We start from the raw sequence: 27,031 nt of genomic DNA, 5'->3' as shown, positions 1-27,031 counted from the left end.
GGCAAGTGGGGCAATTTGCCCCAGGCCCCACAGGGGCCTCCTATAGTATTGCAACTTTTTTTATGGAAGGGGCCCCCGAAACTGCTTTGCCCCAGGCCCCCTGAATCCTCTGGGCGGCCCTGCCCCCAGCAAGTAGGAGGCTCCAGGGAGCAGCTCCAAGGGAGAAGGCAGGAGCAGCACATGGCAGTGGGGGGAGGGACAGCTGAACTGCCAGCAACTGATAGCCTGCTGGGCAGCTGCAGCACAGGGAACTTAGGGAAACCGGGAGCTGATAGGGGGGCTGCCAGTTCACCCTGGTTCCAAGCCCCCAGCAGCTAGCTCCAACGGGCTGCTCTTCCTGCCAGCAGTGGACAAATCAGGCAGCTGCTAAACAACATTATACGGGAGCACTGCACAACTTTAAACGAGCATGTTCTCTAATAGTCTAATTGATCAGCAACGTAACAATGTTAACTTGGGCGACTTTAAGTGAGGAGTTACTGTAGAACTATATGTTTAGCAAGATTTGTCCCTGGAAGTGAAACAGTATCTATATCTAGTACCAGTCCCCAAAATCTGAATTATTACTCAAAGTTCTCCACCATCATAAAACAAGACTTGTTTTCTAATAAGAATCAGACATTTTTCAAAACATGCGTGCTTCACCTTTGGTTTAAAGTTAAGAGCTTGTAGAAGGCAATAAAGCATGACAAACTCTAGGACTGAATCTATTTCAGACCCAGGTCCCAGCTTCTGTTTAGCTCTGGGAAGCTCTCTCCCTAACTACTAGATAACCTCTATCCCTATTACTTCAAATTGTTAGCAAAATGCACTCAACTTCAAACAAAGCAATGCAAGAGTTTGCACTCCAGGATGGGAGATATTACTTTGCTCATTTGAATCATGCTCTGTTTCTGGCTCTGGGATAGTTCATGTAGCTCCTACAGCATTAGAAGTAAAGACATACCTTCTTCTCTCATTTGTACATACTTCTTCCTGGCCATGTATTTCCTCCATGCCTTCTGGATTGCCCGAGCATATCCATCATACTTCCGTTCTCTCATCTCTTCAAGCAAAAACAGCTACAGATAAAGAGGAAAATGGGTCAAACACATTAGATGAGGAATAAGTGAGGTTGAAAAAATCCACATTTCACTTTCAACCTCCATGGATGCCACCTATTTGTTACACTCCAGACCCAAGAGTGCCTTACAAGCACTGTCAGTGGGCCCAGCATCAGACTGGGAATGAAAGATATTGCAGGGAAAGGAGGAAGTGTCCTCTGATGGTGATGTGGGCAACAATGGCTCATGCACAGTCTACCCCCTACTCCTGCTGCCGAAGTCTGGAGGATGGTGAATAGGGATAGTCTTTTCTCCCTGCAGCACTCCTATCGCAACTTTAGGCTGTGATTCTCTAGTGGGCCCTGCTCAGTCATACTACATGACCTGCCCTCCTACCATTTGCTGCTCCTTGGCTGAATCTGGGCATGGCATTGCCAGAGTATAGGAGGGGGCTGGTCTTGTCTTAGATAACACATCATAATGGGTGCATAACTTGATACTGCCCTCTTGTTTCACATACAGGAGGCATCAGAGGGTGAATAAATACTAGCTCCTGTCCTGTCCAAGTCTGAATTTCAAACTCCTTGTACTTCTTGGTTACACTCTTCAGTGTTGGAAGCCCCTTGGATGGTTCTGTGGGTCCATGTTACTCGGGGCTCTAGGTTCCCTGCCAGAAATGGCTTGGATCCAGATCAATGAATCTGTGCATAACATACTGTTCCTTGGCAAAGTTTTAGGGGATCTCTGGGAAATTTCCCTGTATGCTATGTCCAGAAGTTCTTGAAGTCACCTTGTTGTTGTGTTCTGAAATACTATTTTCTTGGCAATCTATACATAAGAAATTATATGCCACTTATATAATTATAACTAAAGATTTACCGTTTTAGTTAGATTTCCCATTTACCACGTCAGAGCTCCGTAAGCTTTCAGTTCATAGGATGTGCTTGAGGAGTTAAGTTGTTCTCGGGAATAGAAAGCAAAACCTTGGATTTATGGAATGGTGTCTTAAGTTCAGATAAGCATATGCTGACCTAGCTATGTGGTAGGTATGCCTCTCATGTTCACTAAAAAGTGCACTTTTTAAAAAAATAAGTAACAGTGTGCTATATGTTAGTTATAGCACATTGGAAGTTAGACCCTTGATAAGGAAATAGGATTTTATAATATACTAGGAATTCTTAACTGTGTGTGTGTATATATATAAATCATAAAGAGGCAAAGATAAAGTTGGGTGGGGAGATGTGAGTGGAGAAGGAATATATGGCATGAGCATAGTGTCTGCACTCTTTGCAAGGTGTCTCTTTGAAAAGGCTGCTGGAATTTCTCATGACACTGTTGTTTTCTGAGAGAGAAAACCAAAGACTCTAAATTTCCTTTTTGCTTCCCAGCACGAATTAGGAAATTTCATAAAAAATGCTTAAAATATAACCTAAGAGGGGCAAAAAGCTGCCAATTCCCAGTGTACAGTTGGCTGTTTTAATTCCATAAAAGATATTATTTTAAAAAATTAGCTGGCTTGCGTATATGTATTTCGAAGTCGTGGGGTTTGAAACCGTGGACGTTACCAAAAGAAAAATAATGTCATGCTTATCCAATGTAATCCAATGTGGGTTTTAAAGCAAACAGATCTTTTCTGCATGTTCAGCAAAGTAGCTAGAGCTACCAAAGTGAAATCATATGGTAAACATAAAGCTTTTACACAAAACCTAGGATGGGAAGTTGGTCTTAAAGAAAAATCCACTGAGAAAGTAGCAAGTTTTAAAATGATACCAGTCACATAATTGGGAAGATTAATTATAATTTAGGAGGGGTTTTCAGATCACTTGCCTCTGTTATAAGGGGCTTTTCTGCAACAGACAATAGGCAGGTCTAAAAGCATCACTGCCACTTCTCTGTACACATGGCTGCCTGTCTGCCAGCTTCTTCTTCAGCAGCAGCACTGAGATAAGTCCTCCCAGTCTCTAAACTCCTCAGAACTGCAGGGATGTTCTGGGTGTTGAATAGTGCATGGGAGTGATGTTGCCATGGTCTGGAAGTGGAACTGAGCATTAAGAAAACAGTAAAACCAACTACACAAAATGTTGCCAAATGCATAAATGTAATCACTTGAAGGGCTGTGTGTAAAAACAGTAGCTCAAAAGTTTCACATTGAAGCATGGTTTTCAGTTTGTTTTTCCTCTAAAGAATAATATCTGAAAAAACAGGATAGGTGCTTGTGATATCAGCTGTGTTCCAAAGAAAACACATAATCCTAGCTCTTCCTCAAAGATATGTTCTAGTCCAAACATCGCTCGATGCAGGAATTACTGGATGAAATTCTACAGCCTGTCTTATGCAGTAGGTCACATTTAGATGATCATAATGGCTGCTTCTACTCTTCACATTTATTTGTAACATAAGCTTTGCAGCTCATCATATGGTTAAAATTGGGTCTGGCCAGTCTAACAAGTTTCATATCTGATTAAAAAAACTGAAGGGACTGATGTTAGCAGTGCATGTTTAATATTTTCATTGTCAGAATCAATACTTGACATACTACCATTGCTGCTGACACAGAGCAAGTCTTGGGTTTAAATCCAAGCAGAGATTCGGACAATGGCCCACTTGCCAAGATATAATGCAATTGTGTGATCATGTATTGTGGATTAGACTCAAGCCTGATAGAGATTTTGCATTTGGGACCATTATGGACACACCAGGATAATGTCAAGAGGTTCCTGTGGTGGTGACAACCTCAGTGGTTACTGTTAGTGAAATGCTAAAGAAGCATATTTAAAATATTAGAACACCATCTCTTCCCCAAACTCTGACATGTAACACAGGGAGTGCTGTGCTTTAAAAATACAAACACTAAATCCTTTTTAGAAAGTGCAGTCAAGGTTTGTTTTGTGGGTACTGAAATGATGTGGGCAGAAAAGAAAAATTTTCAGTTTATATGTAGAAATGAGGTACCTTAATGTGGCGCATCAATACAAAAAAAATAAAGAAATGCTGCCACATTCCTTTTAGAAATGAGTTTTACTTCTGTGCTTCTTAACTATTTAGTGCCTCAAAGCTGTGCGTGAAATTACCCCCCCCCACCCAAACAATGAACTCACACTAAAATGCATTAACCTGATAGTTTTAATAAAGAACAGACAGCCCCTGCAATTGATTATTCTGTATTGGATCATGCCCATAAACATAAAAAATACCCTCCTCAACTCTACATATATAGCTGTAAATAGAATAGGATATAAAAGCTGACAGTGACTTTTACATTTTGATACATACTGTGAGGAATTATAGTTTCTCTCCTTTTTTTTCCCCTCTCTCTATGTATGATGTGTGGGTAATCTAACGTAGCCTCCTAAATTACAGCCTTAAATGTCAGTGCGATGTCGTGAACCATTCATGGTATAACATAAAAACACAAGAGGTTACATCACAAAAAATAATTACAGAAGATGTAGTAGTTGGTACCTTGGGTGCTATCCTGTCAGAAATGTATGTCTCCTTCTTATGATGATCAGATGTCCCAATATTATCGGGACTATCCTGATATTAGGGACTTTGTCTTATATAGGACCCTTTTACCTCCTGCCCCACTCCATCCCAATTTTTCACACTTGATATCTGGTTATCCTATCCCATATGCAAGTACAAAACCCTGAAATAACCATACACTAGTCACCCACAAAATTGGATTCTTATGGCATAGTCTAGATAGGCTAATCCAGGACCCAAAAGAATAAATGAAAGCATATGAATGAAATGGACCTAACCCAAAATCCTTGGGATGGTTCCTTTTTCTCAGTGGGGCTCAGAGGAAACACCCATCATAGGCTCAGAAATTATTTTTTTTTAATCAGATTCTGGATAATGGTCATAAGAGGCTGAAAGAGTATTTGTTTTAATCCAGACAGATTTACAGACCTGGTTTACTAGAATTATTCAGTAGAGTAATTTTCTTAATTGTCATGGAATAAAACATATTTCACTGCATCAATTTATGGCACTGTAAATTTTGTTGTTAGAAGGCTGCCTTTTTATAGGAGAAAAATTCTCCTTTGTTAGTGCTGGTTTTATCATCAGCATGACCACTCCACTAACTACAGCATAATTAAATCACAAAAATATTGTCCAGATTGGTGCTGACTGTCTCTTGCTGTTTTGTTAAACTGCCATGAGCAGTTTGTTTCAAGCAGCCAATAACAGATCCCTGAAAAACAGTAAAAACCATGAGATCGAGCAGCAGACTCAGATGTTAAGAAACCTTTTGCTCAGTTTGGCCCCTGAACTCTTGCAAAGATTTAGAAATGCTATAAAGTGAGGTGTCGTACATATTGATATTAAACAAAGAAAACTACAATCTAAAACAAACCATTTTCTCTGGGTCTCACTTTCCCTTATACGTGAAGACAGTTATTTATTCAGGTGTGTAATGGAAATGGCCTCCTGTCTGCCATTCATAAAACCTTACTTCACAGTTAGCTGGCAACTCCCCATCTACAGAAAGCTTATAAAAGTCCCTTCACAATAATGCAAGTACTAGATAGGATTTCGGCACACAGGCTCTAGGACGTCTGCCTATGTCAATAGCAAAACTTCAATCAACTTCAGTGAGGGCATGGTCACACCCTTAATCAGTGCACTTTAGGTTATAGCAACATTACTGATGTTGCATCCTGTCAGCACATACCATTTTTTTGTTTTGTTTTTTTGCTAACAGTCATACTAATTGCAGTATAGCAAAGCAAAGCAGCCCAACAGCTGTAATTTAAGGCCAAAGTCACACTCTCCCTCATGTAATAAAAACATTAACATAAAAAAAGTGCTGGGCACTGTAAGATGAAGTTGTGAAACAAAAATATAAGAGAAATTCTTTAATAAAAATGAATGTATTCCTTTCATACTCCCTCATAGCAAATCAAATGTTCCCCCCATAACAATCACATTCCTCCTTTTATTTTGAGAGAAACAAAATATAAGCCTAAATGAGTCATCTAAAGCTTCACTTGACTTCAATAGGTGTTGGATCAGTGAGCCAATAGGTCTTTTTCCATCGCTAATCAATGTGACTCTGTTCCAAAAGTGTGACTGTCTCAAGACTGAAAAGGACTACATGATGCTGAACGGGATACGTTTTCCCACTAAGGATCTTTTTTGAATAACAAATGTACAAAGAAGAAAAAAATTTTCAACAGAAGTGGTTGAACTTGATTTTTTTTCAACAAGAGTTCATCAAGTATTGGGATAAATAGTCCAGCTCTCTAATGCTCACATGGTGTCATCTCTCAAATGTCAGTCATCCCAGAACATTTGATGCTGGTCTAGTAAATATAAAACAATTTCTCCTCCACAATATTTTGGGCATTTTATCAACGCTGACTCTACCCCTCACTAGTTAAGTTTGTGCTTGATCAAATAATACTTGCTTTATTTCTTGTTTTAATGGTTACACATATGCTTTCATAGCATCACTCTCCCGCATATTACAATTTCTCATACAACCAACTAAGTGCAAGCCATGTCCCATGTAACCCTTATGTGCTATGTAATGGAGCCCCCTTTCCAAAGTATCCTTGCATCCTACCTTGCCTTCCTTAGGAAGACTTTCTCATGTTCACTATGTTATGAGTAGTCATTCAGCAGCCTTATTACATATTGCACCCACTATAAATGCACCTGTAAATCTTGCCTCCATCCTCAGAGCAGACCTGTGTGACTTGTCGAGCCTGGCTAGAATGATATTATTCCAGCCCTCTCAGGTCCTGCCTGCACAGGCCTCTTGCACAGCTGGAGAAGGCAGAACCGTACCTACACCAACCAAATTGTGCCATGCGCAAAGACTCCGGATCAGTCATACTCACAGACTCTGGAGCTTTGATGAAGATCTTAGTTTTCCCAAGCTGGTATTGATCAGGGTCCATACTGACTGATTGGAGCAGGTGGAGAACCCCCTTTTTCTCATCTCCTTTCCAGGAAGGCCAGGTTGCTTTGGTCAGAATGGCATATCTGAGACAGCAGTAAAAGAGAAGAAAAATATTAAGACTTGGCATCACACACACAGCAGGAGAATGCCACTGGCTCTCAGCCAGTACTGCCCCTAGGGTTGGCCCCTCTGTTCTGTGTTGTCACAGTGCTTATGAAAGGGATTGTGGAAGGACACACAAATTTATAGGTTTTCACTTTAACAAAGGTGGTACTTTCCAGTATGAATGTCCTTGGTCCCAACTTTTCCAGTCTCCCTAAACCAATAGTAGGTGACTAAAACACACACATGAAGCTTTGCTTCCTTAACCCTTGACAATCTCACGACAAACAGGTTCATCAGCAGTATTTATACTGAGGTAATCAGTAATTCATCCTTGGCACCTCACTGATTCCTCCCCAAACACAGGACCTGTTTCCCATTCCAACCCTTCTCTGTCCCCCTCTTCTAATCCTTGTTATGGCTATTTGTGAAGAATCTCTAATTTCTAAGCTAGTAGCCAGCCTCACTCTCCCAGCCCAGCTACTGTCAGCAGCTGGCCTGCTCTCGAGCAGAGAGCCCTTCAGGAGAGTGAGGAGGGACTGTGATGATGGCCACCTGCTCAAGACTGGGGTGCTTTGTAACTGGCCATAACAAGAATATGAGGTGGGAGGGAAGTGCTGTAATAGAGAACAGACTAGACATATAGTAGGTGGGGAATGATGTTCCTTGGATGAGTATCTCAGTACCACCCTGCTGTTTTGTAGCGTGAGGGAGAACACGGATCCCAGTAACAGGGACAGACAGTTCCTGCCTGAGAGAACCAGCCACAGGAGAAGTGGTGGTTCACGGAAGGAAAGAGGCAGGGCAGGGTGGGATTCACTGCTGGCCTCTTTTCCCCATGGCATGAAGACCCATAGCATCCTCCTTAAACCTTGGAAATTAGCTAATTCCCAGGTTACAACAACATGGGAACTGCCCAGTTTTCTAAGGGTTAACTAACTAGAAATATGGGGTTTGGAACTGACAGGGGCAGAGTCACAATGCTTTCCTGTTTTACTGCCCACCGATGGGCTAGGCTTTTTAGCATCCCTGTGGATAAGTAACTTTTGAAGCACTTTTGGGCTGCTTTGTGAACTAGACTGGAAGCTAGAGCTGCAGAAAATTGCTCCCCAAAATCAATCTTATATTCATCTCTATTTTGGACACCTTATCATAGCTTTGTTTTGCTGAGGCCTGCCAGACATGCTGGGGTACAGTGTAAATCCGTGTTTATTAGTGGAACTATTTGAATAGAGAGGGGGAAGAAAATCAGTGATAAAGTGTTGAGTGTGGTTCACTATGATTCCTGGGTTCCTTGAGGCAGCTTCTGGGTGTTAGTGACAATGTTTCCAGACCCTGAAACTGCACAAATGGTTATTTATTAGAAAAGCTCATTTTTCATTGTTCTTCTGTATAAAACATTTCCCAGACAGGGATCAGATGCCATGCGACGTAGAAGACAAACCACACAACACAAAAAACAGTGACAGCCAATAAACTGTGAACAACTCAAAGTATGCAAAGTACTTGTCCGAACTTCAGAAAAAACTCATGAACAGAAAACATACTAGAAGAAAACTGGGAGAATTTGTGAACAACAAAAGGAACTACATCTGTAATGACTAACTTGACCAGCTCTATTAATAAATGTTTAAGGGTCAAATGCTGAAGTAATATGCAAGATGGTGTAACTTGGACAGTACTAGGTCCCTCTAAAACTCCTAGACCTAGGTACACCCATCCTGATGCAGCAGGGAGTCTAACATTAGTGTAATTTATATGGAGCAGCAAGAAAAGCCGTAAGTTAAAGTTAACGAGGTTCCTACCCTGCTTAATTTCCAGTTTCTTCTGGCTGTTCAGCATGTAATTTCATCAGTATTGTGGGCTTAAGTAGGCGTAAGGAATCTTAATATAGGAGAGTCTAAGTCAGTGTAAGAAAAACTAAGTTATACTATCTTGCATATTCCCTCTGAATTTGTCTTACACATGTTTCATATAACAAATTCTAGCCACTTTTGGGGAGAGTGGTAGGGCTGGAAATCGGAGAATAAAATACTTGTAATATAAATAGTAATCTTCAAAGCTATATTAAAAAAAAAAACTTTGAAATTCTTTTTTTTGCTCTCAGTTATATCCACCATGATCACTTCACATACTGAATGTTGTGAAGTGTCAAAATTTCAGGACAGCCACATTATTCTATAATATGTAATGATATATGGTGGTATTACATTGTGCATTGCCATGTGGCATAGCCCTCTGCTCAAACACATCTCTGTGTATTTTACAATGCTGTCCATTTCAATTAGTAGTATTAATGTCCCTCTATCTGGGCTTTTCGAGCTCATGCAATATAAGGTGGAAGAGTGATTCAGGCACAAGTGCTGAGCCTGTGTTTAAAACGCCTTTGAAAAAATGCCAAATCATGACTGCCAAAAAAAATCTATTATAAATGCACAATAAGCAGTTAGGTCATATGTCTAAATATGGGAGTATGGGGTTTAGCTCTTGGATTGGTTATGCTTTAAAACACACAGGCCTTTTCAGTGACTTTGGCTTTTTGCATGCAAATGAAAATTTCAGACATAAAAGTCCATTCAGCCCAGAAATCTCCACTTACACAGAGCTGCCAAGGAGCTCCCAATGAAAACAACTGCACAAACATGCATTTCCTGTCCATCCCATGCCTCAGCCCACTTTTACTCACACTGACTCATGATGTCAGAACAGAGCTTGTTCTGGATGTTAGGTAACTGTGAATGGAAAGGGTGCAGGAAGATTTTTACTTATAACAAGAAGTTAAACTGCACTGAAGCAAAGAGCTAAATCCTACTGCAGGGGGGTTTCATGGACTATGACTGCCTGTGGATCTCTGCCTGTAAGAGTAGAAATCTGTTCACCTTCTTCCCTAAGTGCCATGTGGCTTTCACTGTGCAGATCTCATTCAGAGAGATTTTTGAATCTGCACAGGCCCAATATGTGATCAATGTTCAGCTATTATCTAGCTGACACTAGATTTAACATGCATTACTGGTTGCTTATTCTATCTAGCAAGCAGAAAGTGCATCGTTCTCCAAGTTGTATTTATTTAGCATAACATTCTGAAGTGGGCTAACACAATATGAAGTATATTTATATTTTACTGGAAAACTGGGAGCAGATTAAATCATGTGAAGGATTGTGCCACAATGAATTATCCCAGAAAAGGGGCTAAATTAATCCCTAGAAATATTCTAATGACTTCTCTGGAGCTACATCCCCAATTAATTTTTGCCCACTGTTTTCAAAGAAGAGGACACCTCTGCTAAAAATCATGAAGTTTCTGGGCAGGACTCTGCTTCATGCCAGGGGCGCTGTCACTAAGAATGTTGCTTCCAAAAAGAAAGCAATATTTTGTATCTTGGTGCATTATTCCTTGGATTTTCCTGATCCCAGCAAATCTGGTTTTGCACCAGAGTATGGTACTGAGACTGAACGGTTCTTCTGGGCTGAGGTTCTCATGATGATGGATGAAAACAAGATGCCCATGCTCATTATTTTAGATCTATCCACTATCTGGAGTGATTCTTCTGTTCCTTTCTCTGTGAGGACACAGGGAAATGTTGGGTGATCTGCTTATCTCAGCCTTTGCAACAATAACTATTATTTTAGAATTAAAGCTTAGATTCTCAAATACAAGATGGAAGTTTAAAAAAAAAAAAGTACCAGCTTGCTGATCTATCATAGGATATCTCAATTTGATCCTGGGTAGCTTTGTGTTAATTATTCCACCAAAGGCTGGAATATATATTATTATTTGGTTGAAATTACTTTAATTTAAGAGACTCTCAGTCAGCAAAGAGAGAGATGTTAATGTACAAATACAGTGCTAGCCCCACAATAAGGCATTCAAAGGAGCGTGGGTTTCATAGACTGGAGCATATTCTGCTGAATATTTTGCTAGTTCTCTATTCCATAGACTTTTACTCTGACCTCTGAGGGATTCATAGCAGTGCAGTAGGAATTGATACTTGAGTAAGTTGAGAGAAGAACATGATAATTCTCAGTGGCAAAAAGTTGGCTTTAAAAGCTTTGTTCCTTTAAACCTCTATATAAACTGTATATTGCACAGTTAAAGCTACTGGGAGAAACAAGAAACTTTTTCAGGGCTTGTGGCTTTTCTTTCCTCCTCTTTTCCCCACCCATGTAGCAAACCACTGTACAGCAATACTGCAATTCCTGTAATACTGTACCTCTGCAAAAACTTTTTGAATACCCGTCTGTACGCATAGCCTGCTCTCCTTACTCGAATATTTTCTTTCAGCCCTAGGTATTCCACTTGATGCTTTACCCTGTGGGGAAAAACACAATGAGATTTATAATCCCTTTCTTTTCAGCCTGTTGATGAATGTATGTATCCTTACAATTCTATATTCTGTTTAAATGCTAGTTCTGAACCACATGCATGTGTGTGTGTGCTCACTCACACAAAGTATAGACGGAATAATAGTCAAACTGTACGTCACTACATGGTGGGATGAAAATGTGGATCCCAGCAAGACTGGGATGGAGTTATTGTAGCTGTTCTGTTCCTTTGCCTTGTAAGTTTATCTCATTACAGTTTTTCCTAGTTTCGAGAAAGATGAGCACTTGATTAAGCCTGTTCTCATTTGTTTAGAGGTCCCTTAACCAGAACTTTAACTTTCCAATTTTACTTCGATATTCTTTTTTCCCTTCTGTTTAAAGTTCTAATGAGTAATTCAGAACTTGATTAGTCCACAGTTCTTGACTCTAAAACTTGGCCATAAAAAAAGCCAAGTAAATTAAATGCTGATCTACGTAAATACCCCAAATAGTGAAATGACATTGGAAGGCAAAATGGGAGACTAACCTGTTTTCTTTTATTGTAAGTTTTTAACTTTCACCTGCACTTTACATAGCTTAAAATTAAACATAATCTCTTATATTTGGCTATTCAGACTCAATACTATGCAAGAAGGGCCAAGTTTGATGGTCAAAGATCCAAAATAGCACACTTCTGGAGTACTAGGGGCTGGAAAGCAGAGGCTGAGCAGTGTGTCCTGGGTACCATGGCTCCTATCTCTGCCATATTACAGAGAGAGTTGTGGTGGGCTGGAAGAGTGGCTGGAGCATGCTCAGCAATCCGAACACTGCATATTTCTAACGGCCACAAGCCCTGTAGGCTGGCACCAGTCCCAGAGCCTGAACTTAACAGCTGTATGGGATGAAGGAGAAGACTCCATTCCTCTGACAGCTCTACAGTTCCTCTAGGAAAAGCCCTTTTATTTCAGTTCTCCCTAGGAGCTGAGGATTTCACCTTAAATCTCAAAGTGGAAAAAAGAACGTAAAAGAAAGGGTTTCTCTTTGGGACTTCATTCTCCCTTTCTGGAGCTTGGGAGCATATTTTACATTTTTCTAAATTTAAAAATGAAAGTATATACTGCTAGAGCACTTTTTAAAGCTTAGACATAAATTCAGAATAAGCCGCTATCTTTCAGTGAACTTTTGTTGCTGTTGTATGAGTCCCACTTTACAGCTCTGCATTTCCTTAATTTCCTGAATGTTTATAATTCACATCGGAGAGTTGAAGGAGGTGTGTATTAAAATGACTGATTTTTTTTTTTTAAGGTCCAAATCTCAATAGCTTGCAATAAGAAACAACAGGACTGCTAAAGTTTTAAAGTGAATTTAACAAATCACCGCATTAAAAAAATGCTTCTTTAAATTATATATATATAATTTTTAAAAATCTTTTGCTTACCACCTTTCCATTCTTTACAAAGACGTATTTCAAATTCTGGTACCTCTCAATCAGTGCTTAATTTGTAGTGAAAGAGGTGCTGGAGCTCAAGCAACTTTTTTACATTCATAACTGATGAAACAAGCTCAAAGGTGCTGGGCTATGAACTGCCAAGCCTAGAGGTGCCCTGCACAAATTAAGCACTGCTCTCAATTGTTGCTTCATTGGAGTTATTTTCTAAGTTTAGCTTCATTCCAAGCCTCTAAAGTACAGGATGTTTTGCCCATTGATTTTATTAAATCAAGACATTCCTTTTCTATGACTCACACTATAAAGGGGGATAATTTATCATTTTTAAAATGCCATCTTGTCAATGACAAAACCCTCTAGTTATTTTTTATTTTTAATAAACGTTTATAAAAATGGTTTCCTTAAGCAATGTAAGTTGCTTTTTGGACTTCAAACTCACAGTAAAAAGTGCTGCATATTTTAATGTTAGTGTTCAAGGAACCAAAGTAGGTTTTGTACCCATTCCAAGGCTTCTGGTGCAGTAACAGTAGAGAGATGATGTTCAAAAATATATTTTCCTGTTTAGCATTCCCTCCTGTTCACATCTGGAATAATGCAGTGGAGCATCAATACAACTCCCTTGTTCTTACTACTCTGCCAATACCAGTGTCCAGCAACACAACATTTCTTAAACATTTCTTTTTCGTCCTTTTTTCCTGGGAAAAAGACACTCTTAAAAATCTCCCTTCAGCATCAACCTCAGGCAGGGTCAAGGTCTAGGAATTCTGCTAATACAAAAAAATTTCAGGCCAAGCAGCTGTACCAGAATTGAAACAAAAACACACTTTCAAGAAACACCCCAAATTTTGGAATAAGCAGTTAACCCTGCTAAAGCTTAGATTTAATACAAGGTCTATCTTAAGCAGAGTCCTACAGTTTCTGAAACTATTCAACTGAAGTACAAACCTGGAGCAACATGGGTTTGTGTAGCACAGAATAACACAGACTTTCCTGGGCACAGTTTTTTCTTTAGCAAGACGACAATATTTTTGAAGTCCATTAACATGTTAATTGTAAGCAGATCAGATATGCAGCCACAACAATTTTTCAAATATGTGTGCAGTGGTGTGGTGCAAGAGACTACATGACCCCAGGAAGATATTCCTTTCCAAGGTCAAACCAATATTGTTCAGCAAAATATCACTGTGGCTCTTTCAGCCCATTTGGATGTTACATTTCCAGTGTCACAGAACTTTCCCACAGCAATAAGATCACAAGACTATGTTAGGAAAACAGCAAAACTAAAAAATCCCTTTGGTCAGTCCCATGAATCTTCACTACAGAAACGAACTGTAGACTACAGTTTTACTTAGGGATATGCATATGAGCAGATCTGCCCTTCCTTGGGGACATCCCTAATAACTATAAAGAATTTCTGGGTGTTTGAGGCTTTACCACTACAGATAGAATATAAAAATACAATCCAGTTTAATGAATGAGAGATCATTCCTTTTAAAAACTGGGAAAAAGTGCTCATAGTTATATGGCTAGATGATGTCAATTTACTTCTGGGGCTGGTATCACATGGTGTGTTGTATTCTATTTACCTGTTCTTCATTGCCAATTACCTCAGCAATGGCAAAACAACACATATCTTTGGAAAACGAGGTCTCAGAGTGTGAGCTTCAGCCAGAGCCCAAATGTCTACCCTGCAATTTTATAGCCCTGTGGCCTGAGCCCACTGACCCCGGCCAGCTGTGGCTGTGCCACAGGCTTTTTATCGCAGTGTGGACATACCCAGAGTGACTTCTGCTCAGACTGCTAGGTTTTTAACAATCTAGTAGAAGCTGTTTTTCAAAGCAGCAAACAAAAGTTACAAGCTACATCCCATTTGTGTGTAACAGGATTTGGTTGTGTAAATCCTATTGTAATGTTCTGAAAATTTAGCCCTTAATTACTAAGAGAGTGACTTAAATACATTCTGTAAATTGTGATTACCCATAATTGGCTAGGGAAAGACAAAGATTAACCACATTAATTATTAATGCTAAATCAAACGAAACCACTGTTTTTCCTCAGAGTTTAGGAGAAGCCATAGAGTAAGTGGTTATATGCCAAGTCTGAAAGATTCTCTCGAGTATTGTGTCTCAAGTACCCAGTTCTGTTTGCTGGCATGCAGGGTGATTACAAATGCTCTGTTTCTGCCGCTCAAAGGAAGCCTTGTTTGGACTATTACTTTGGCTCTGCCCATCCCATACTTGGCTAACTCATACCTGCTCTCCTCCCAATCTCGAGGCTTCTTCGTTTCATTGGGCTTGATGCAGCGGATATAGTGAGGTGTACATTTCATCAGGGTACCAACAAGATCATTTGCTTGTTTCTGTGAAATGAGGAACAAAACTTAGATATGAGCTGATTCAGGTAAATTATATAGGATATTTCTTCAAAGTGTCAGTTGTCTACTGCTCCGCTGACCACCACAGTTATCTTTGGATAGTATGCAGCAAGTGTCAGCCACATGTGTGCTTGTCTAGAAGAGAGAGACTCAATTTGACCTTGTAAAAGGGCTACAAGGAAATAGTCATATACATGGAAAAAAAGTTAAAATTCACAAGGAGTTTCTATTAAAAATCTCAAAAATTGAAAGCCAGCTGTCATTAGCATGGAAGCTATGAGTTATTTTTACGTTACCAGACTTTTATCTTTCTATTTCTCACTCTTATGTTGTATAACTCTCCCTTTTTGATGGAGCAAAGATAACTCTTCCATCTTATTGATTTGATTTGTAAAATATACCCATTGTAATCTCTAGGCACATGTACACATTGAATGCATTATTAATACAACCAGACTGACTTTACATCCAATGACAAAGTCCACCAACTCCCACTACAGTGAAACTCAATCCCATTGCCAAGCCACCTCCTAAGAAAAGGCTTTAGTAGATATACTGCCATGGTAGAATGCCCTGAGGGTGGAGAGTGAGTTGAGAGTTGATGGCTTTTAAAAGAAATCAGCCTGTCTCCAGACCCTCACATTTAAATCTGGAAGCTGTTAACGTGAATGCTTCAGCTGATCTTGACAGTCAAGGTGAAATATGACAAAAGAGGCAGTGTCGTTAGACTGATATTGCTTTCTAGACAAAAGTACTAAGATCTATTTGACGAAAGTGAGAATTCAAATTATTAACAGATTTCCTGTAGTAATACTAACAAGAGATCGCTAAATTCAGTTTAGGATCTAAACTCTTCCAAATTTTTGGGAATTTGGGATCTGAGGGGCATAGGTTCAAGCCAATCTTCAAATAATATGCTAGAAATCTGAACACTGAAGCCTGACTCAATGTCCACTGAAGTCAACAGGAGACTTTTTATTGATTACAGTGAGCGCTCGATCAGGCCCTGGTGTCTTTTGGGGATGTAAAGGGACAAGCTATCTGTAGTTAATTGTAGGACACCAAGCAGCTGTGTGAAAGGGCTCATTCATTATGCACATGCCAGTGCTGCTATCACTGCCACCAATTGCCACTTTAGAAATTCAAACTAAAGCTGGGCAAAAAGATTCACATAAAGTGAAACTGGCAAAATATAATATTGTGATGGCTGAAACAAAATTACTTTACGACCGAGCCAGATTTGTAATTTTCTTCATAATCAAATTAGGAGTTCTGGACAATGAAAATGAGTGAAAACCACTTTTTTCATTAAATACACATACCCACCCACACACTATATACTGTATTTGGGGAAAAAATTATATATATGTAATTGGGGGAAAATATATTTTCCAAATGCAATGTATAAGCATGTGTGGGTATGTATATACAGTATTTAATGAAAAAAGTGGTTTTCACTCTTTTTCACTGTCCAAAACTCCTATTTTGGTTATGAAGAAAATTATGAAGTTGGCCTAGTTGTAAAGTAATTTTGTATACAGTGTGTATGCGAAGTTCCAGCACTTCTTCCCTATCCATTCATAAAACCCAAGAATGTTGCTAATTTGAAGTTACTCCCTTGCTTGTTAGTTGCGCAGAATCTGCTGGGGTATTTTTGTTTTGTTTTTTGACATTTATTGAAATACTGAAGTTGACTGAATTTTCACTTTCATTCTGAAATGGTTACAATGCAAAAACCTGTATATATTTCCCAAATGCAACATTCACCTTTAAACAAAACACTCTGGGACCGATGCTTGGGTGGCGTAAAATGGTGTACCTCCACTGATGTCAACAGAGCTTTCCCAATTTACTAGTAAGGAATTTGGCCTGTTATCTTTGAAGTACAGGCACATTTCTTATTTTGGATACAGTGTAGTTGGGCTTGTTCTCAATAGAAAAATTTACTAAATAACCATAATAAAAGTATTTACCACTCATACAACTAATTTATTTTCCAGCACTGTGCAAGTATTAAGAATGACGAGGTCACACAGGTCTAGCTCATCAATTCAGTTAAACAGACGTCACACAGGGTAGAAAAATGTTTAGTGACTGTATAGGTGTCTCTGAGATGGGAAATGGTCTTTTTTTTTTTTTTTTTTGTCCTTCTATCTAGGCTAGGGCATCAGACCCCTTTGAGCCGATCCCATTACTATAAAAGGAAAGTTTTCAAAGATAAAAATACTAACTCCAAGAAAAATTGTCCCGACCCTTTCCACCAGTTATATCCAAGAGGCATAAACTGAACATACCTTAATTTTACTGCCAGCAGTGGTTGGGCGGCCTTTCTTGTCTGCTTGGAGATTTTCAGGAAATAGAGCCTTTATAAAAGGTCTGGAAAAGAATTAGGAAGACATATTGGTATATGAGGACAGGCCAACCATGCACTGTGCACACTGCAGTATATCAAGGGATACATGGTAGAAATTGGTCGTTTAGTGACTATGCATGATTATTTACAGTAATTTATGAACGCAGCCAAACCAAATGAATTTAAGATCACATTTTCCAACAGCTTTATCTGCAGACAGTGCTTTTTCAGCAATCCCTTTCACAGACACGTGAATTTCTGAAGGATCACAAAATCCCAGATTCAAAGGAATATTATATGGATGGCCTTAATTTTTTTTTAAAAGGTTAACATAATCAACATTATTAATTAAAATATACAATATTTAAAAATGCTATTCTGTACCTTTAACCAAGAACCTTTCTTCTGTTGATTTCAAAGCACTTTACAAATCCCTGGACTAGATCCTGAAGCCCTTATTCAGGGCCAAATTCTGACCGTATACAGCCTGCCCACTGATCATATCTAATCTACCTTTGGCCTGACCCCCCACTGCACCTCGCACAGTGTATAGTCATTCACATCTGTGCAAACTGGCTACAAAATGCTACCATTTTGATCTGGTCCTGTTTTATACCCACTTTGCACAGCTGTAAATGGCTACACATGGTGCAAGGCAGTGGAGAATCAGGCCACCGGCCTCTTGAACGAACATTCTAGTCACCCAAAGTGTAAGTGTTAAACAAGTTTTGTCTACGTACAGCTCACTGCTCTGCATGAGTTCAATCAAGTCCATGAAAAGAACATCCCGATTCCTCTCACAGAATCCATCCATATCATAGGATACCTGGGCCAAGGTGGAAATCAAATGTTGATGTTTAGTAGAGAACCTGATAAGCAATATTTTAAAACCCCCACGATTTTTCTGTTGATATGATTTGTGGTAACCAATAAATCCCTGAATACAATTTGCCTAATGAGTTTGTCATGTAAGACTTAGCTGATGTCAGATATGTATTTAGAATATAATGAAAAAGAACATCATGCAGCTGGGTAATGAGATGCAACAGCCTGACAATAAATTTAATCTCATATAGAGAAAAACAACAACAAAAGTTCTGCATAATCAGGGTTTTCTGTAATTAAATAAAATCAATAAGTACTGCAGTGTTAAAAAAAATCAGGAAAAGGAGAAATGGAGCAGGACTAGTACAAAATAATAAACAGAACACCTGCACATTTATTCCAAATTTAAGGGGGACACCATCATTTGACAGCACTTCGTATGCAGTCAGTTTCACTGTTTCTCCTGTGTAATTCACTTCCTCTCTGCTTTCAGTGGGTATCTCACACTGCCACAGATAATGTCATTTGTAAAAACCACAAAAATTGGCAGACACACTTGGGAACAGATGCGATACCCAAAAGTGATTTTAGCTTGATTTTTTTAAACTAACTAGATTTCAAGTTGACTAAATTCCTTTATTTCACTCTTTAAAAAAAAGAAAAAGGAAAAAAGACTCTCTTGATGGTATCTTAGCACTGCAGTTCATAATGGAAACAGTTGTTACTGTCTGTAGGAGAAAGAAATAGGAAATGACTGTTTCTGCATGTCAAAGTTCTGCTAGTCTTAGTGCCATGTCAAGAGATATGTACGGCAGACTGATACCAAAACCCCTGTAGTAATAACCTATGTCAACCAGAATACATGAAATATTCTGCACCTCAGTGTTGTCCACACGCTACTACAATAAGAAAATACTGTGTGCAATCTTGATCTCATTGAAGTCCATGGCTTCACTCAACGTTATGTTGTGTTCTTTTCAATTGCCTTACAGCTGATGGTTGGTTGCTGATCTTCTAGCCAATCACACATAGTATGTCATGATAAATAGCTGGACTATATTTTACTAGAAAATGACTTTAACTGTTAAGGGTCATTGTGGTTTCCATTGGAAACATCATTTTTCAGAGGCTTATAATTCAGCTGTTTTTATTCATATTGGTCTAAATTCTGGCAACAAGCTGTCAGTCACATGTCAAACTTTTTCTTCTCTTCCAAGAAATATTTTTTAATATTTTTGGCTTTTTCTTCACACCTTCTAATTTTGCAAACAGCTAGTCCTTAGACATAATGATTGCTTTTGCAATTATTCATATGTGAAAAGTATCTGTGTACGTACAACTAGTTAGTTTTCATAACACCTTTTCCTGTATATCCATGTTTCATACTTAGTTATGATTCTAATTTTAAGGTTTCCAATGACATTCTCTTTGAAACATACTTTCTATGGTCCTTTTTTAAAATGTCCACATGAATGCTATTGACTGACACTTATATGGGTTTCTTATTTTTATTTTGTATTTTTAATAACTGATCAAATGAAACTAATGCAAAGGACCTAAATGTAATCAACAAATCAAGGAAATTCAGAGTTATGGCTGCAAATCTGTTTATAACTTACTCCTGTTGTGCACATTTGACATATAAGATAACACACTATATGAAATCCCTGCAGTATGCTACCACAGTACAAGTTCTGGGCCAGAATCTCCTACTCTTGTTAAGCAGTATGTTACTCCACAAGCAGTCCCACAGATTTCAACAGAACTTATTACAGTGTAAAGGGTCTACTCAGTGTGAGTAAGGGTAGCCTAAGAAAGAAATGATAATCTGGCAGGCTTCTTCCTGGTTTTATCAATTAAAGTATGTCCTTAATCTAATTTTATTTTTTTTAACCTAATCTCTCTGACATGCAGCAAAATTTTTGACCTTGAATGATACTGCAAATCTGTAAATATACAAATTGATAACATTTCTAACTAGTGGTTTTGTTGTAACTATTTTATCACAGATGTAAATTGCTAATCTGACTCTAGGACCATTGTCCCTAGTGTGAGAGGAAACAAAAAAATTTAAAAAACTCAAATTCTGTAGAGAAGAAACACAGCAGAGCCCGAGATTTAACCCAGTCTATACTAGAAAAGGCTTGCCAGTATAGCTATAAAAGTAAAACCTAGATGGACTTTATACTGGAAAAAGAGTATTTTTGCCATCATAATTTGATTTTTCCCAAATGAAATAAACAGTACTGGCAAAAGCACAGTTTGGCTAGTACAACTGCAGCTGCACTAGCGCTTTTGCCTATATAAAAACATGATTAAAAAGTCCACAACCCTACCAGACAATGGAGTTATATTAGTGGAAAACTGATGGCAGTCAGAGGAGAGTCAGACTCTCTAAATTTTATAGTTGTGCAACTGATAATTTAGTTTTAATCAAGGGTTAAAACTATTTCCCCTTCATTTGGTTACTGTGCTTTTATTTAAAAGAAATTAGACAGCATTTAAAAGAATAGGGCTTTTTTCCTTTTAAAAAATTGTTTTTCTGTAGCACCTTTCCTGCATAATGGTGGATGATAAATCCCTGGTTCCAGCTGTTGAAATGTTCATGAGTCCCAATCTGCATCTGGAGTTTCTGGAGCAGCGTCTGGTCAGCTCCCTCTCCCACTGCATGCATTGTGGCACACACATCATCCAGAATGCTCATAATTCCTGGGGGATTCTGACAGGGCAAAGGTAAATGGGGAAGAGGGGGAAGAAAAGAAAAGAAACAAGTGATACGGTTTCAAGGTTGATAGAGTAAAACACTAGAGCAAATTCATCTCAGGTATAATTTCCCCACAGCCAACGGAGTTATACAGGGGATTAATTTGTCCATTAGCATGAAAAAAAAGGAAAGGAAGAATTGGAAGTCCTAGGATTGACTAGACAGCTCTAATGACAAGGAGAAAATCCATTTTTTTTTTTTTTAGCTTAAAGGTGTCACAAATAGTTATTTTTCTTCCCCCACCACCAAAAACTAACCCACATTTCAAATAAATACTATTAATCTCTATTCCTGCAACTTGACAAACTCAGAGTCAAATCTCTAAAATTGTAGTGTGACACACAGAACATTATCCTACCGATACGTCTCTTTACATACAGATAAGAGAGGGAACATTGGGAATGCTATGCATACAGTTCACCATTTCCTCTGAACCAACACCAAAGTTTGGGGTTTTGTGTGGGGGTAAATAGCAGAGCTGCTCAAACAAACCAGAATTTCTGTTCCATGGGAAATTCTGATATTTTGACGTTTATTTTCATCCCAAGTCAGGATGAAAAGTCTAAATATAAAAGTTTTCACGGAAAAAAGTTCTGAAAAAATTCTACCTGGAAATGACAAAACGTCTTGTATTGGGTCGACATTAATCTCTGCTTTTGCCTGAGCTGTGACAGTGCATCATGGCAGTTGTAGTTTTTGCTCCCTCGTGTCCCATTCTCTTCATGGGCCCAGTTCCCCAACTGGACTACATTTCCCATAATTCATCATGGTCTCTCCCTGTGACTGAGCCCCCACAGTGCAATATGGAGTTCATGGAAAATTTAGATTTTGATGAAACTCCATTTTCCAGCAGGAAAATATGGTGGGTTTTTTTTCTTCTGACCAGCACTAATTTCAGTCCATCTCTAATATATGTTACCCATATGGAACTAGGGTGTCCCACTTGCTGCACAACCCTGGGCTACTCTTGACAGCAAAAGCACCAAAGAGTCATGTGGCACATTATAGATTAACAGATGTATTGGAGCATGAGCTTTCGTGGGTGAATACCACTTCGTCAGATGCTTTTGCTGCTTTTACAGATCCAGACTAACACGGCTACCCCTCTGATTCTTGACACCAACGCAGTCCTAACAATTAGTTTGGAGAAAAATGTTGTCTCAGTTTCATGCACCCGTATTTGTGACAAAAACTTACCACTTTATTCTCAATGAGGTCACATACTATTTTGTTGTTGAAATAATCTATAGGTGTCCACCTAATTCCTTCTTGCACATATTCTTCCTGTGAGATAGAAAGAAAGACCCAAATATTTATTCACTCTATAGGTTTAGTAGTGGATTTAGGATAGTTCACACACAGATAAATTCTATACCATTCAAATGGTTTTAAAAGACCTGTCTATACAGGTGATTGGGAGCTTCTTTTTGATGATCTTGCCAAAAGCACTGACAATAATTCCTGCTGGATAATTTCTATGGGATCACGTGGAGGATTCACAGAACTGTGTCCTAAATTCATCTCTTTGAGTCCAGAGTTACCACAGGGATGAATCTGGCCCTTTGAATATAAGTTCAACAACATAGTGGTAATACCTGTGACCAAAACACCAACTACAACATACCTTTCCCCTGTTCTGATCTCATATGTCTCCCAATATCAGATTTACAGTTACTTTGTGAAAAATAATACTGGGGTACAATTCAACTCTATATTACATAACACTGACATTGCAGAGGATAAAATCCTCCCCCTTCATCCAGTGCACCTTGTACTGTTCAGATGCCTTAGAGTCCTTCCACTCTCCTCACCGATGACTCAAGCAGTTACTAATCAGAGCAGGATTTTCAGTTAACATGTTTATCTTCAACCCACCTTACAAACACTAACAAAACAAGCTTCACAATACCTGAGACGCAGATGATTGTCAATATTCTCAAGGCTAATTTATAGATGGAGAAACTGAGAGAGAGGCGCTAAGGAACAGATCTCTACAACAGCATGTTCAGAGCTGCACATGCAAAAATGCAGGACCAGCTATGCTCCCTCTTTCTGTGTGCAATTCCTGCGATGTGAGCGCAACCAACTCTACAGCTGGTCAAAAACATTTTAATTAAAACATTTTTTATGGAAAAATGTCACAAAAATGTTTTTTGACCAGCTCTAGTTGTAACAATTACATACATAAATGTTCAGCTAGATGCTTAACTAGTCATTTTGCGTGCCCTTTTGTGGAAGTGCAACTGTGTATGTACACTTCTGGAAATACTGACCCCAAGTAACTGGCCCAAGAACACTTAGCTGCTGACTCTGGAGTCCTTGGGTGCCAGGTTTATACTTGTACTATTAGACCACACCTCTCTGGGCATATTGCACGCTATTATTGTTTTCTCATGTAGAATTTGATGCTCATGTAAGGAGAAACTTGGCAAGGACATTCCAGGGCAGAGAGAGGCACATGCTTTTAAAAGAGCAGAGAAGTGAGGAATGGGTAAAGTAAAAATAAATGTACAGTCAAATTAACTGAATTCTCTATTTCATTACAAAATAGAGAAGAATGGGTGAGACAAACTGTTTTTGCATTTAACTTTTAGTGCCATTTCCCACAAAAATGGAGGGATGGAACCAGGCTGCAGTTTTCCACTTCTGTCAGTGAGTCAGAGCACACAGCACATGTGGTCAGAAAGTCATATGACTGCATAAATATACTGTACAAGAGACTCACCTTTGTATCATTGTATTGGAAGACAAATGTGTCTGCAACTGATGCTATTTACATTTTCAAGGTTAGCCAACTGCAATGAATTTTTTTTGTCTCGCTTTACAAAAAGGCAAATTTTGTTGTCACTGTCTGAAACCTCAGTCCAGCACCAAAAGAAAGGGTGACAGCTAACTGAATTTTTAACTCAGAGATTATCAATGTGTAGTTACCTGTTCTGCCTTCAGTGTCAGTTCAATAAAAATCTGCTGCAGTTTTTCATTAACAAAGTTGATGCAGAACTGTTCAAAACCATTTTTCTATAATGAAACAAAGAAAAAAATTTACATTGTTAGTCTCATGCTCCATATTCAACAGCTTTTGATTTTTTTTATAATAAGCAACTTTTGGAGAGGTGTTAATGAACATTTTCAATGATGAGCTGGCAGCTGATTTTACAGTTATTCCATGTATTGTCAGCACTTCAGTGTAAAGGATAGTGACCTAGATTCTCTGAAGCTGTTTTCAGTACTTCATTTTTATTATGTGAGTTATTAGCACTGGGCACTGTAGTTAGTATGAATGCCCAGAAAGCTGACATTTTCCTTTCTTTGTTTTGAACACAGTTAAAAAAAATCCTCTCAACATCAGGTCAAATCAGATCCTGAATTTTACACTCTTACCTGAAATATTTCAAAGCCATAAATGTCTAAGACACCAATGTTATACTCTTCATAGTCCTTCTCCATAGCCTTATTAATGGACTAATAAAAAACAGAGAGAAAAAACATGTTTATACAAAACAAACTACAGTTTAAACCCTTAAGCAACTTTGAACTGAAAAATTTGGGTTGTACAAAAATAACCTCATTATATGCAATGACATATGAAACTCCCCTTTTCTCCTTGCAAGTGTATTTCACTTTATTTAAAAAGGCAAACTCTGTCGTCAGCTAGCAAATGAGTATTACATTATCCTGTTATCCAAGCAAGTGAGCCTTCAGAGCTACTACCTGTAAATCTGTTTCTCATTAGAAGGAGTTACTGGACCATTTAAAAAGAGAAATAAAACAAGCAAACAAGAAATAAAAGGAACTTTTATAAAAGCGCAATAGTTAGAGTTCTGCTGATATGCAACCTGATTCTTCCCATTAAACTTTTTAAATGTCTGCTTTTCCTTGTTTTGCTCTTTTAAGCTGCTGGCACCAGTGACACCTGCTACAGGCAGTGGGAACTGCCATGGTGAGGCAGTTATAAGAAAATAGGAATGCCTCCCTGGAACAAACCTTTGCTCCAGCCAGCCCAGTATCCTATCCAATATCTGATGTTTCTCCCTTCCTATTTCAGCCTAGAGTCTCATCTTGAAAAGAGACTACCTTGCACGTGAGGAAGGGAGAGGGAGTAGAACAGTATCTAGAAAGCAGCAAGAATGGGATAATGAAGGGAGGCTGTGACCACTTCCCCTGGGAGTTTCACTACCTGATTGTTCTTCCTTCCTGAGAGTGCTCCACACTATAAGTCACATTAAGGTTCTAAAAGCGTGAGCTGTATTTTGGGGATGGGGGGAGGGCGGGCGGCCAAGAAGAACGTGGTACACCACTTGGGCAGCAGTGACTGGAGGCTGAAAGAGGCATAATGTACTCACCAGCCGGTTAAACCTTTTGAACAGATGTAGCATGGGCCTTCTAGCCACTGTCTCGAGTTCCATGGCCATGCCCTTGTTGTGCCATCCAGTGCTGCCACTATGATTATAATGTCCCCAGCTAAATGCTCTAGGAACACAAGCAAGTTAAGGATGTGCACAGTGCAAGAGTACTGCATGGAAGAGCCTCTCCCTTGCCCCTTTCCCTTGCCCTCAGCATTCCTGTTCTAGGGCAGGCACCAGGGGGCCCTGCTCGTGTGTGTGGAGGTGGGGGCATGGAGAGGAATGTACAACAGTGGTTAGCAATTAATAGCTGTTTAAGGCTTGAGGAAAATGTAGTGCAGTGGGAGAAGGATACAATGGCCAAAAGCAGAGAATTGTGGGGAAATCCCACATGGGATATTTATTCCTTTCAACATTTAACCCTAGTGACATAATCAGAAAAAATTCAACTTACATCCACCAGGTAGTCAAAGATGCGGGCATGAAGGGCTTTGGCTAGAGCATCTCTGGTGTAGCAGGCCTGTTCCACATTAAGCGTCACATTAATGGACTCTGATTTGCCTCCCCACTTACTGTCCATCTGCCTGCTGGTCAGTTTCTCTTTCAGGCGGCTTTGGTTAATTCCCAGGAGGAAAGCAGGGAAAGCCAAAACTGCAAGAACAACCAGGGTTGTTGTTTTTGAACTAAACTAACGGATGGTGATTTAAAGATTTAAAAAACAAGAATAACCCACAAGTATCTCAAGTAGCAGTCAGCAGAAATAAACCTGGCGGGATGTGGTAAAAATGGGGACTTCTGGCTCAAAACCTTCTCTAAATCTTCCAAGAAACGATTCAAGTCTTTACACTCAGATGTATCTTAAATAAATTGCACCCCATCCCAAAAAAGTTCTTCAGCTGTTTACCTCAAACCTTAGAAAGTATAAGATGTCTTTTAAAAGACAGCACGTGTTTTTATCTAATGCCTAGATAGGGTAGGAATATGGACAATGCCCCAAGCATCTATGCTCTGGCTACCCAAGCCAGCTATGGAGGGAGTTGCTGCTCCACCTCTCATTAATTAAGTTGATAAGATTGCATAAGTGTAAGTAGGGGCTATGGCCCCATATTGTTTTTGAAAGAGAAACTGAATTAGCAATCCCAGAGAATGAGAAATGATGTACTGTATTTGGATAAGCAGCTCACTACTCAGTTCACCTTGCAACATCTGGGCTCAGCCTGTTGCATCATCATTAATCTTGTAATTGTTTCCACAACTACCTACACTCCTCACTCTCCACTGCAGCATAGTTGCCAACTTCTTTAAAGCTGATGTTTCCCAAGTGCAGCACTCCTGCCACGATCTGTAGTACCAATGTCTGTTCCTCTGCAAAGATGCCAATCACATTCATTGCATGCTAGGAAAAGAAAGACATCAAGTAACTTACATTATTCACTACCCATATTGTTCACAAACCATGAATAATTAATTGGAATAAAAAAATTAAGTCTGGGATTTTCAAAAGAATTTAAAGCAATCAGGCATCCAAAACCCACTAAAGTTTCCACAGAATTTCATCAACAGG

The 27,031-nt window shown here is 39.1% G+C and overlaps 1 protein-coding gene across 3 annotated transcripts in view; it reads right to left on the bottom strand.

The window, feature by feature from the left end:
* MYO1E (myosin IE) overlaps nucleotides 1-27,031 on the bottom strand; it is a 147,520-nt gene that overhangs the window by 36,013 nt on the left and 84,476 nt on the right. For all 3 annotated transcript variants that reach the window (XM_032783616.2, XM_032783618.2, XM_075069581.1), the window contains exons 9-20: nucleotides 26,731-26,863; nucleotides 25,922-26,118; nucleotides 24,506-24,586; nucleotides 24,056-24,142; nucleotides 22,322-22,408; nucleotides 20,912-21,079; nucleotides 18,276-18,361; nucleotides 17,477-17,558; nucleotides 15,061-15,167; nucleotides 11,271-11,369; nucleotides 6,896-7,040; nucleotides 947-1,061 (exon numbers count right to left, since the gene is read on the bottom strand). In XM_032783616.2, coding sequence (XP_032639507.1) covers nucleotides 947-1,061; nucleotides 6,896-7,040; nucleotides 11,271-11,369; nucleotides 15,061-15,167; nucleotides 17,477-17,558; nucleotides 18,276-18,361; nucleotides 20,912-21,079; nucleotides 22,322-22,408; nucleotides 24,056-24,142; nucleotides 24,506-24,586; nucleotides 25,922-26,118; nucleotides 26,731-26,863 — 1,387 coding nt within the window. The remainder of the gene's footprint in view (nucleotides 1-946; nucleotides 1,062-6,895; nucleotides 7,041-11,270; nucleotides 11,370-15,060; nucleotides 15,168-17,476; nucleotides 17,559-18,275; nucleotides 18,362-20,911; nucleotides 21,080-22,321; nucleotides 22,409-24,055; nucleotides 24,143-24,505; nucleotides 24,587-25,921; nucleotides 26,119-26,730; nucleotides 26,864-27,031) is intronic.

Source organism: Chelonoidis abingdonii, chromosome 9 (assembly GCF_003597395.2).
Source record: "Chelonoidis abingdonii isolate Lonesome George chromosome 9, CheloAbing_2.0, whole genome shotgun sequence".
Classification (NCBI taxonomy): Eukaryota; Metazoa; Chordata; order Testudines; family Testudinidae; genus Chelonoidis; species Chelonoidis abingdonii.
This window is presented reverse-complemented; position numbering and strand designations above follow the sequence as displayed.